This window comes from Aythya fuligula, chromosome 6, assembly GCF_009819795.1.
Source record: "Aythya fuligula isolate bAytFul2 chromosome 6, bAytFul2.pri, whole genome shotgun sequence".
NCBI lineage: Eukaryota > Metazoa > Chordata > Aves > Anseriformes > Anatidae > Aythya > Aythya fuligula.
In genome coordinates this window covers 27,145,781-27,159,050 of record NC_045564.1, presented here as the reverse complement: position 1 = coordinate 27,159,050, position 13,270 = coordinate 27,145,781, and the positions used below count along the sequence as shown (strand labels likewise).

Here is a 13,270-nt window from a genome sequence, read left to right as displayed (position 1 = left end):
GCTTTGCTTAGCCAATAGTCTGTCACAAGGCTTAGTATCTTAAAAAAATCATAGTCCTAGAGTGGTTTGCAATGGCTCATTTATAGCTTGCTTCTTATTATTACACATTATTTCCATCAACCACAAGCAAAACTTCTGTTTCTGAGCTTCTTGCTACAGGAATAAACCAAAGTTTAGAAAGGCTTCAGAGCAAAATAGATAAATTGCTATAACAATTACTAAAGACCTGAACAATCCAAGTCCAACAAGAGGAGCTGATGAACTAGTTAATTATTACAATTAATGTAATAGAGAGAATCAGTAGAAGTGACACAATTTTCAGCAGCAGGACAATTCATTTTATGTACAGTAATGTACAGTAAGACTACTCATTAGCTAAGAGTTTGCAAGTTAAGTGAATGTTAGGACACCTAGACCCATTCTAAATTTTCCTGAAAGGTACCAAACAACTGCAAAGGAATCATCAAGATACACACCCTGGAAGCACAACCAGTACTGACTAGTCATGCTATTTTCAGGAGCTTTCCTTTCAAACAAAGGTACTCCATGAACAAAACCCCTCAAAGCTCCCACTATCTTCCCACCAGGACTATGCACGAACTCTGAAGGATGTCAAGTTCTTCTTGTGCATTTCACCATCATCTGGCTGCTACCAGAACACTCAGCAGTACAAAATATAAGTGAGCTTTTTGCCTTAGAATCATTCCATTTGGATTAAACAGGCTTTTTATAATGATAAAACCTCCAGATCTCATTACCAACCCCAGAAACCACTCAATCCTGATTAATATGACCCAGAAGGACCATGGAAATTAGCATAGGCTTCATTGGGAACATTGTTGGAGAAAAATATTTGCATATTGCATTCTGTAAAGGCTTTTTCTTGGTTCAAAATATACACATGCAGACTGGCTCTGGAAGCAATTTGAGGAGTCAGGTAACTTCTCTGCACAGCACCACAGTCAATCCAACTATTATTGTTTCAGAATGGCTTTCAGCTGTGGGTGGATCAGCTTTAGTGCTTATCCCTGGGACGTTTTTATTTGGCTAATCTTTGTAAATTGTTTGCTACGAACAAATTAATGATGCATTTTCCTTTAGCAAAACAGTTTTACTGTTTGTTCTTTGCTTTATGCTGCTTTCTCATTTTAGTCCATTTGCAAATGGTCATTTGCTCACCAGAGGTGAAACTATAAATGGATTGAAGCACTCTTTGTTCCATATTTATTTATAATTTGTAAAGGCACCTTTTTATAGCTTCACATACCATAGAATATGATTTGCAAACAACAATGAAACTTGATCTACTGATGTGGCCAAAAGCCTTCATCTGAGCGGAAACGTCCACTGTTTACCACATGTCTACCTTAGCACGCTGCCGCTAACTTTAATTCTTTTAGTGGAACCCTGGAGGGGAAAACAATAGCTTTGTGGCTATGGCAGACAAATCTGCAGGTGATCTTTGGAAGATGTGAATGTTTTAGGACCAGCCTTCAACAACTGGAGCCACGCACACCCCTCTCTCCACACTCTAATCTCTTAGAGCCAGCACTAGAGTCACACCTCATAATCCCTGAGATAATGAAGCATCGGAGAGACCAGGTCATGCAGAAAATATGGGATGTAGAAATTGGAAATCTAGGGACATTTCACAGCATCCCCAAGCTAAATAATTACAGAAAATGTAAATTTTAGGCAATGTGCGAAGGAACAGGATTAGGAAGTCAGTGACAACAGCAGTGACTTCACATAGTCACATTTCTTGCAGTTTCTTGGGTAAGGATAAAATGATTCCAGATACCAAGCACAGAAATACTGAAGACATTATTGATGGACATCATGATATAAGCATTGAATTCTCTAGACTCCATCTTGATATCACTTTACAGTTAAGAAGTTATAAAAGCATATTGCAATGTCTCAGAATTCATGCAAAATTCAGTCAGTTCAAGGATAATTTGAGTATCTCAACACTAAAGTGTACTTTGTAATCTGTGTATACGTATTTTATTCAGGCATAAATCCATACTGAGCGCACTTAACAAAAGCAGATATATTAACACGGTGAATTATTTTCCCAACAGGAGGACTGCCCTGGCAGTATCAAGACAGACAGATTTCCTGAGAACATACTCAGGAGGCCAGGTTTGCAGCCAGCTCAGTAAACCAAATCAGAATTAGAAGCAAATTAGTAACATCCAAACAGCATCTCAGAATCAGATAGTCTTAAATCAGAGCAGTTCTAAATACAACAAATGGCTAACGGTTGCCTCTTCAAAAGCTGTAATAACATGGCTCCTACAGGAAAAGCGATGAAAGCTCTAAAGAGCCTTGCCTCCCTGCAATTGGTTCCTTCGTTCCTACTTGAAAGTAGCAATTGTTTTTTTGTTTTTTTTTTTTTTTTTCCCTTCATTCCTGAGAGCAAAAGGTGATGGAAAAGAAAATAATCCACAGATACTCTTTTAATACCTATTTGCCTGGCAATAATTACTGTGCATAGAGGAGATTAAATATATCTGAATACTAGGGCAGGTGGAAGCATTATAACAAGGCAAATAAACTCATTCTCTCATCTAAGCAAACAATACAGGACCTGTCTTTACTACAGGTAGAATTTTGGTCTTGTTTGGAGGGCATTAGGACTTGGAGCTAAAAGATACTTTAGAATAAATTAGCACAACTATAAATCTGACAAGAAGATTAATATTCTAACTATGTTCATGATAATTAACTCACCAAAACAGTTCCACAATCATTATCCAGCTAGAGTGGAAATGGGAAAGTTTACAGCACTCCAGTAAATTTATAAGCCAATTAAGAATGACCCTCCTCTAGATTTCATTAGAAAAGCCTCTGGTTCAGCAAAAGCTCACACATGCAAGCAAGGTTTTTCCTGAGGAAAAAGGATGCAAGGGATCTTTACCACCTCTACTGAAGACATTCCCTGCTTCTCTGAGAGCTGCATACATTCCTAAACCATCCTCAGCTTCCTGCCAACTCTCCAGTCCTCACATTGCACCTGCAGGAGGTGGGACTGATTTTGTGACACTTCTCCCTGGGGGAAGCTCTACTCTGTACCATTTGTGACCCAAGTGTCATTGTCCAACACTTCCTATCTTGTCATCCAGATTTGGGTTTAGGACTTGCTGTTGCCCTTCTACCTGAAGTCATCTTCACCCTTCCATATGCATTAAACAGTGGAAGAGCTTTACCAATAAACAGTGAGCTCCAAACTTGTGCTTCATGTGTGCAAGCATTTGCACAGAGTATGAACTATCTCCTTGTTATCTATACCATTTTCCACTTTTTTGCCTTTTCACACTTTTTTGTGGTTCTAATACAAGAATGTGCTCTACCACTGTCAGTGCAGTCTCCCTTCATCTCCAATTCCTTAACTTTTCAAAAACTTTGAAGAACTTCCCTTTTCTCCTTTTGCTACATAATTCTATGCATCCTTCCTCCCCTTTCTTTTGTGTCTTCCTGCATAATTGTGTTTTTCAGCTTTGTAAAGTATTTCTCCCTATAGATGGCATAAAAATTGCTATCTAAAATGAAATAGCATTGTATCACAGCCCACACTTTTGTCCCACTAATATATACAATTTTGACTGACTCAAGCTGTGCTGCGTATGCAGGTAATGTAAATTCTGAATTATTCAACACTTAAAAACACTAGAAAATCATTTTCTTGTTACAAGCCATAAGATTTATGTTTTATGTCTTCCAATCAATAGCTAGTGTGTCCACACACAGCTGATTTATCCATATTGAAAATATAATTATAAGCCTAGTTTGCTCTGAACCACACAGTCCTTTTGTAACAAGATTATTTAAATACAAATGGGGTTGGAAAATTGGTTTTAAATGGCTAATCTGTCTTGTCTTCAACTCCAGCTGCAGAATTTACTAACATCATAAACACAGCCTGAGTGAAAATGTAAGAGGTTTTCTGATTCTCCTTGCGATCTGTCTATGCAGTGCTCTCATTAACAGTGAAATTGATGGAAACTGTATGCATGCCCTGAGAGAAGGATAATAAGCCTTGTAATCTCTATAAAGAGAAAGTGATTTTTACTAGTGATGTGGTCATAGAAAGTCGTGTGCAAACATCCATCTTACCAGCCACCCAATAAAGAACTTATGTATCCAGGTCTCAGATGCATTGAAGGACACATATGCCACTTGGTGGACATATGTGTCCACCTGTACCCAGATGGCTGAAAACAACTTGGAAGCACTGTTTACAATATAGAATGTCTGACATTTGTGAAGACATGATAATGAAAAGTTTAATCCAGGGACAGATTTACTCGGGGATTTTGAAAGGTACTACTGCCTTCCTGATATCTCCACCAAATTTGGATGATGGCCCACACGATGTGAAACAGGTGAAAAGGCCAGTAAATCCTCCTCCCAGAGCTCTATGGCATAGCCAGCTGGGAATACCCCCCCAACTTTGTCTCTGGGTCACACAGATGGGCTGGTAGAAATTGGAGTTCCAAGCCAACCTAGGCTGAATATAGGTTAAGGGTTCCTGCCATTTTTAACATACATAGTGGAGACAACATCACAAGATAGTTTCCCTTCACTGAAATGCAGGTGAATTGAAAAAAAATGTGAAAGTTTAGATTTCTACTTGAAATCAAATACTTGCCTGGAAACCCATGGAAGCGTGTACTTTTTACACCTTCTTTTTACCAGTTTACCAGGCTACCTAGGTCCCTTCCACATAATCCTCCCTTCCAACAGCCATAAATGACAGATTAGTTGTCACCAATGAGCAGCTGGTGAGGCAGCCAGTAACAGTCACACATCAAAACACAAACTTCCAGCTATAAAACGTGGAAGCTCTATCAAGGACCTTAACAGGTCCAATGTATATCAATATTTTATATTGATATAGCAGACTCCATCTGAGGAGCTCCAGGCAATAATGATTTAGGTTTCACAGCCCCTTCTGAGCCATGAGTCACAGTGTTTACCACCTCTTAAGCTTGGAACAGCACAGCTTTTTGAAACAAAACAAAAAACAACACACCCAGGTAGATTTCTAGCCCTTTTCGCTACACACAAAGGTTTCGAAAGGAAATGTTAAAAAGCTTGAAGCCCTGAGAGACACAGACAAATTGTTGTCCTATGGACATGAAAAAAAAAGTTCCAGAGTTAAAGCTGGCAGAGGCCAGCAGGGAGGGAATGCCTTTCCCACCCAACAGCCAGAGATTTCTGAAGGGCCTTATTTTCAAAATAACCTAGATTTTAACCCCCACCCTCTCCCTGTGAATGACAGGTAACCTTGATCAGCACTGACATAGGAGACTCCCACCTTGAATCCTGCTGTGACCGATCACCCCGGCCTCCACAAGCAATGGGATATAGATTGCTATTGCTGAAACGGCCTATCTTGTGACACTGCTGGAGACTACCTGAGGGCGCCAATTTTCTATACTTGTAAAACGATCCTCTCTACTGACCTCCCTTAAGTCAAGGGCTATGCTTCTGTCTGGGGTGTGAGCAGTGCAGAACTTCCCTTAAAGCTATTTAACAGCCCAGATGTTTAGGACAAGTACACAATGGCGCTTGTCCTCATTTCATCCAGGGGTCTTTTATAGAAAAATCTTCAAGTAAGTCTGGACAGTGTATTTTATCTTCCTTGTCACTAAAAAGCCTATGGAAAGGATTATTGCCAATAAAACAGAAATGCTATATAAGTTGAAATCATAACTCTTTACATACTTCTGAAAGCATCTTTGCCTTTCCTCAGTGGCTCTCAAGATCTATTTTCATTTAATGAAACAAATCCAGAAGTGCCAGGAAAAAAAGAGAGAAGAACCAACTTTCCCTTAAGATAGAATAAAAAGTGTACAAAAGTAACTTGATCTTCATTAATTCCATGGGCAGGCATACAAGTTCTTAGGTGTTAATGAGACTTGCCAGTTTAGGTGGACTGCACAGACTAATGAAATGTCAAGTCAGCCCACTTTGGATTTTTATCATCAGATCCTTCCAACAAAGTCTGGCCATGCATCCCAACAATCCCTTCAAGCCCTTTGTCTGGGGACTTCAAGCAAATTCTTCTTCTTGATTTGAATTATATTTTTGGCAACCATGGTCAGTGTGACTTATAGAAACTGACATGCAGGGAAGAATATCCAAATCCTTCCCCCCTGTTACTTTTCCTCATCCAAACTCCATTTCATTTTTCTTTAACTATGTACAAAAATAAATATCCTCTATAGCTTATAGTGGTTTCCATTAGAAAAATATATTAAAATTATCCCACCAGAAAAAAACAAACTTTAGAACTTGTGTCAGGGTCTGTCCTGAATCACCTTCATACCTGATCATTTAATAAAACAAGAGAGTTCAGGTTCTTCATAAATCCTGATTCACTGTTAAATGTCTGCTGGGCTTATTCTTATTCTTGTGTGCAATATTTGGTGCCAGATCAGAAACTCACAAAATTGGATCTGTAGGGCATGAAGATTTGCTAGGGTAAGTTTTATGTGTTGTCTTTTCAAGTTTCCTTTTAAGAGGAAAAATTTCCAAAATAAAATAAAAGTTCAAGGGTTTCGAAAAAGGAGACAGACTGAAAAGTTGGACATGTAGTCAACAATTAAATTTAAGATTAATAAAAAATGTTAAGATGTCACATAATACTATCAAAGAAGGAAGCATTTGATGACACTGAGTCTACAAAAATATCTATGTTCTAGAATTCAGAGTCCCAAGGGTAGAAGTCCAACATCAGATTAAATGATAACTATATTCAGTTCTGAATGAAATTCCACAATTTTAAAATATTTTTTTTTTTTTTAAAAAAGTATACACATCTGGAGTGAAGCTAGCATAATATAACTTTAAAGTGACAGATGAAGCAGAGCCACACTTGACAACTTTATGACCATCTTTGGGCCAAAGTTGCCTTTCTAAAGGAAGAAGGATTTCACTTGCCTTCCCTAAATCAAACTACGATAAAACAAAGACGGTGGCAACACAATGGATTTTTAAACCACAGAAATTAACCATCCTGTACATGTGTTCCCAGTGCATAGAACATGCACAAAAAAAAAAAAAAAAAAAAAAAAAAAACAACAAAAAAAAAACACATCCCTTCTGTTTTCTTCCTGCTGCAGCCACATCACTTCTAACTCATAATTATATTCTGGAAATAAAGTCTCCTTTTGTGACACAGTACTTAAGCAAGTTCTTCACCAAAGAAAAATTTAAGACAAAAACAGAAGTCTACTCTTACAATGTTCTCTTTTATGTTCATGAAGAATATACTTGATTTACCATGACATACTGCCACACTACCAAGGCTCTTGATCCTCAAAACCAGAGGATGCTACCGTTCATTAACAATGTACTAACAATTCACACTTTCCATATGATATTTAGAACTTCTCTGTCCACACCTGAGGTGGCATTGTTACTTCATACAGTCCTACCAAGTGCACCTGGCATGGCCACACACACAACCTGCAACACATTCATTAAGCATCAGGCCTACATTAAAATTTTAGGAAAAGTCTTGAGCTTGTCTGCTAAATCAGTCCACTAGTCACACTGCAGCCCCAGCCTTCTCCAGCTGAGGAGCAATTTACCACCCACCTCCCCCAGCGTGTGCTCCCTTGTTCTGACCAGCAAGTGTGCATAAAATAGAGTTAATTTCCATACTTGCAAGAGAAAGTATGTATGAGATTAGCCCCATTTACCCTGGTGTGCCTGAATCAAAGGCATAGAAGTGTGCAGGTCATTTCAAGTGCTCTTCATATCCTCATAGTTTGAGGAAACAATGTAGTTCTGAGGGCCTAAACACGTGTTGCAGTCAGCAATGCAATCAGTTCAGATCAAAACACCCTGTAGCTCAGTTACACTCAGCTCTGCTTCTCTCACCACTACACTACTCCTCCAACATAAAGCTGAAGCTGCTTCTCCAAATCCCATGCCGAGCCTGAGCCAGAAAGATCTGGAGCCAAAGGCATCCGCAGTTCAAACCTACCCAGACAGTGTCGTCTTGTCGGTACTGTTTCCAGTTGTGGCCAGTGTCACTGAACATCAGCGTATAGCTGGTTACCCAGTCGGAGCTCCCATACCTGCCCTGGGTAGCCACTGCAACAATCTCCACTCTGTCTCCTAAATCAACCTGGAGCCACTGCTGCTCATTGGAGTACAGTGGGGACCAGCCACCAGCTCCTGTAAGAGATAGGATAAAAATGATGTAGATAATGATGACAACACAAGGAATTATACATGAGAAAGAAACATGTTATCAATTCAGGTTACCACAGAGGAGTCTAATTCCTAAACGTAAAGCTGTTTGTTTAAATTTTTGTGTTAGGAAATATGTTACCTAGTGTGCTTCCTTACAATTTTCTTAATTGACCTAATGCTCATAAGGAATTCTGACTTTAAGAGTTTTTAGAAAACCTATTCATCATCAACTGGACAAGTGTTAGTGAGGATGCTGGCACATTTCACTGACAGAAATATTGTACCTGTTCCCTCCTCACATGCTCCAGCAAATCTGGGAATACTGATTTCTAAGTTCTAATTTGCTTTGACATTTTCTTTTTGGCTAATTTTTGAAAGATGAGAGAAAATGTTAGTTATCTTGATTTTTGCTGTATTAAGTGTTCGAAAAAAATGGTTTAAATAAAGGTTGTAAATGCACTTCGATAATACATTGTAAAGCTACAGACCTATAGACTGAACAACTAAAATGAATTAACTTCACACTGAAAAGCGATCTCTTCTTCACAAAAGATGCTTGTTAAGTGAACATGTGAAGATGTGGATTGTTCTTTTAAGATAAAATACAAGGACAATGAGTTGCAAGTTATCAAATTCCATCACCCACTTCTCCATTCAGGAATGGAGATTTTATGATTAGATGTAAGCCAGTAAGTTTGTAACTCATGTTAATTCTTTACAAGTACATGAGCAGATCTACTGTCCCTCACACTCTTCTACTGGTTAAACGGGAACATGATAATGTCAAGCCAATGAAACATGGAACTGCAACCACTGCTTGAATTACAGCACTTCACTCCCAACAGTAAATGTGTGCGCTTATGGTTAAAAAGGGGAACCCTTTCAGATTGCAATACATTATCTCGTGTTCTCTAGCATACTCTTATATCATTATAGTCTGCATTTATTTTCTTTTACCATGTTTTTGCTTTCACACATTTATTCTCTGTATATGTTGAGCATTCACTCCAGCCTCACAAATAAGTGAACAATGCAGCTATGAAGAACAGAGAAGTCATTTATTCCAAAGTAACCAAAGCAGTAAATTTTCAGGCTGTTGTTGCCTCTGAAACCTATCATCTTGTTTGTTTTACCATTATTAGCAAAGCTTACAAAAGCTTTTTTTTTTTTTTTTTTTGTCCAATTGTACTGAACAGAATTCCATTGGGAAAGGGGAAATATTGAGTTGAGAATAAAGCATTAACAATTCTGCACGTAAACTAGAAGAATGATTCCAAATATACATTTCTAAAGAAAAAGCATCAATAAACTTCAGTTAGAAATAGCTGGGCTTACCTTAATATTTTAATCTTATTAACTGATCTGTTTCAAAGCTGCTCCTTGAATAGCATATTAATGGTTGATATCAAAAACCTCTATTTCAATAACTTTGCCCTTTTAAAATTTTCTTGATTTTCCTGGACCACATTGGATTTGCCACCTCACAACTGAAATTATTTTATCTAAGAAAAGATGTTACAATTTTCATTATTACAGCTCATTAAAGTAGGATTTAGTCCCAATTCCTGAAAAAGAAGTATGTTTATTCCACAGGTGGAACTGAGTATCATCCCCAGTCTCTATGTACTGGATGACTCAATCTTCACTTCTCTACCAAAATGTTCCAGGGAAAATAGTTTGCAACCAAACTGCTTGCTAGCACCATGCTTTATTTTACTTCTTTCAGATATAACAGAAGTCTTCATTGCCATCATGATTGTTTTACCTGCCTTAAATACTGCATCCTTGACTATGAGCATACCATGAAAAAGACCTAACTAGAATATTAGGAAGTTCATTGCTCACCTCGCATCTGACTGCTCTCTTAACTCTGTACAGACACACAACTTAAAGAAGCCCGCACACCAGAAGTCTTAATACAGTTCCCTCAAACCTCCCCCCCCCACCCCCCTTTTTTGAAAGGTTCAAACTATACATTGATGTTCAAAAAGAAGTTGCATATCCATTCTGTAAGGAATTCCGACTAATGTACATGGGAAGGAAACCTTTTGTACTATAACATCTCATATCTGAAATAGACTCTGAAACAAAGTTGCTGCTCTGTTGCTTCTTCCAGGAACCATCAGAGCATTGATATTTAGTGGAGAAGTTCTGGCAGGTTTGTGGCACAAAGCTGTTACCTTCACCACTCTCAAGAGATTATTCAAAAAGCATTTGCAGCGACTCTTAAGAGAAATGTAGGCATGTTCCTCTTTCCTGCATTGTCTCTTTAATCAGTCTTTCTACAACAAACAGCAACAACTAGATGGTGGAACATAGCTCATAAGTCATTAGGTGAGTTTTCCATTAAAAGAAAAAAGAAAAAAGGAAAAAGGAAAAAGGAAAAAGGAAAAAGGAAAAAGGAAAAAGGAAAAAGGAAAAAGGAAAAAGGAAAAAGGAAAAAGGAAAAAGGAAAAAGGAAAAAGGAAAAAGGAAAAAGGAAAAAGGAAAAAGGAAAAAGGAAAAAGGAAAAAGGAAAAAGGAAAAAGGAAAAAGGAAAAAGGAAAAAGGAAAAAGGAAAAAGGAAAAAGGAAAAAGGAAAAAGGAAAAAGGAAAAAGGAAAAAGGAAAAAGGAAAAAGGAAAAAAAGAAAAAAAGAAAAAAGAAAAAAGAAAGAAAAAACGAGAAAAAAGAGAAAAAAAAAAAGAAGAAGAGAAAAAGAGAAAGAAATTTTATCTTTGCTTTCTCTATTTTAGTTTCTATGTAAGTTCTTAAATGAAGCTCGTTACCACAGGTAATTTCCAGTACTAAGTTAAACATCATATCCACCGTCTACTCTATGTTGTTTGTACTTTCTCCCTCCTACTGCTATGAGAGGCAGTAAGGTAATATGCTTTCCACAGAGGTATTTTGCTTTATTATACATTGCTGTTTTCTAGTCTGAGCATGGTACAACAGGTTTATATTTTGGAAGCAAGTCAAAAGAATGATACACAATGAATGGAAATTTGGGAGATCTGCAGTGAGCTCAAGCTCTCAAATTACAGACTATAACAGCATCTCTGAACTGCATTTCACTTCAGATGAGCATATCTGTCTGTAGGAAATGTCATTCTTTAGATGAGAGTGCTGCAAAATGCAGCAATGACACCTGTTCTTAGCATCATCTCTGCAGGTTTCGTTGGTCCAGCAGTCCGGAAGTCAGACTTGCAAGAGACATTTCAGGCTATGGACTCTGATTTTACAGAAGAGCAGCAATACGTACATTCCCTTGGGAGAGGAGCAGTAGGGAACACCCCAAAACTCACACTTTCCCTTTCTCCGTAGATTTTTTGGAAAGTAACAAAAAAGCATGTCCACAGTGTAGCAAACATTTTATGGCTCTTGACCCCTCTACCTACTGGTGATGTTCACCCTGGTGAACATTCATCAGGGCAGGCCTAAAACAAGAACGTATAACATTAAGGCAACAATAGCAATGGCTGCCAAAGACAATGCTACTGAGCATCCAAACAGATACTAGTATAACTGATTTTCTGCAGTTGGGTATAAGGAAATTGAAGAGTATCATAATTCCATCATTAATAGTGCGGTATAATCACAGAATAGACAAAACATGGCACAGATTACAGCCACTGGATCAGGACTTTTGTTTTTTAGGTAACCTGGAAAGTGCTGATGTATGAAGATGCCACATTCCCTCTCTCAAAGGAGCAAGAGACAAAATGTAATCAAAGTCAATAAGTTTTGTACCTCACAACATCATGTCTGAGGGGCAATAGCATTTCCCCATTCTGCCAGCCAGATTCCTATTCCTTCTGCTCATTGCAAAAAGGCTACATGATCATTCCTCAAAGGTACCATGTTTCACATTGCCTATGGGTCATTGCAAGGGAGAGCTTCAACATGGTGAGAAGAGAATGTCCTAGTGGAGAAACAGTGCCACAGGAACATATATTGCTCATATTCTCCATGGCAACAAATCATAATGCTAGAAATACGAGAAAGAAGATCATATGGTTTCTCAGTTGGAGACCCAAATGACTCCAAGAAATATGATCAAATACTTTTTTCAAATCATTTGTACATTTTGCCATAATTGTTCCAAAAACTGCACTTAAGCCCAGTGCTATGCAATCAATGCTCCTTGATGTTCCACAGGACTGCTCAAGATGCCCATACTTATTTATAGCTTATTAATATGAAGCAAAAGGAAACGTTCATTTCCATCCTACAGTGCCTTACAAACAGCTTAACTGGCTTTATATTGTGCTACAAACTCCTGGACTTCCTGCTGATGCTAAGCGCATCCCTGCTGCACAGCTTTACTTTAATGCCCAGATCAAACAGTTCCCAGCCATACGACAAATTCCTTTTGACATTATGTATGTTTTATATTCCCATACATAATTACCTATACTGACTATTCAGGCTGAGAACTAATAGGGAGTCAAAAAAGCCCTGTTGATACAGTCGCATTGTAGCAATTTTCTTATTCTTTTTCATTATTTATTTACTGTAAACAAAAAAGTTGATTAATCCCTCTCATGGATAATATATTTCACACCCCAGAATCATATTCATCTGAATTATACTAACTGCTTTACTGTTACCAGGTCAGATATATTAGCACTTTAATTGAGCACTTTCAGCTGTTCATGTAAAGCTTTGCTTAGGTCTTTGCTAATGTTTGTTTGCTAAATGGCACATTTCTCTCCTGCAAGTCTTTCTTTAAATAGCCTATTAGTTACCTGCTACTAAATCAACTTGATGAATTAAAACTTTCTATTGATGTAGGTCTGGACTGTATTTTATAAATTCATCTTCACCTGTTGCTTTCATATTTATATTAACAAATATATCTGGCTTTTTGCCTTGAAGCACTGTTACTTGCAATGTTTTATCAATTACAAATGAAACTAAACAAGCTCATCAAAACATTCCAACACTATTAGAAATTCATGGCATAGTCTTCGTTAGCAGATATTATTTCCTCCAAAGATGTCTGTTGTATGCATTCAAGTACAAGCCAAAGAAAGTTATTTCAGCCACTATCTACCACCACTTCCTTCTCCAAA

General features: G+C 37.8%; 1 protein-coding gene across 1 annotated transcript in view; it reads right to left on the bottom strand.

The window, feature by feature from the left end:
- Positions 1–13,270, bottom strand: part of CNTNAP5 (contactin associated protein family member 5) — a 282,392-nt gene that overhangs the window by 194,084 nt on the left and 75,038 nt on the right. Inside the window, exon 3 of the mRNA XM_032189925.1 lies at positions 8,003–8,196. Coding sequence (XP_032045816.1) covers positions 8,003–8,196 — 194 coding nt within the window. The remainder of the gene's footprint in view (positions 1–8,002; positions 8,197–13,270) is intronic.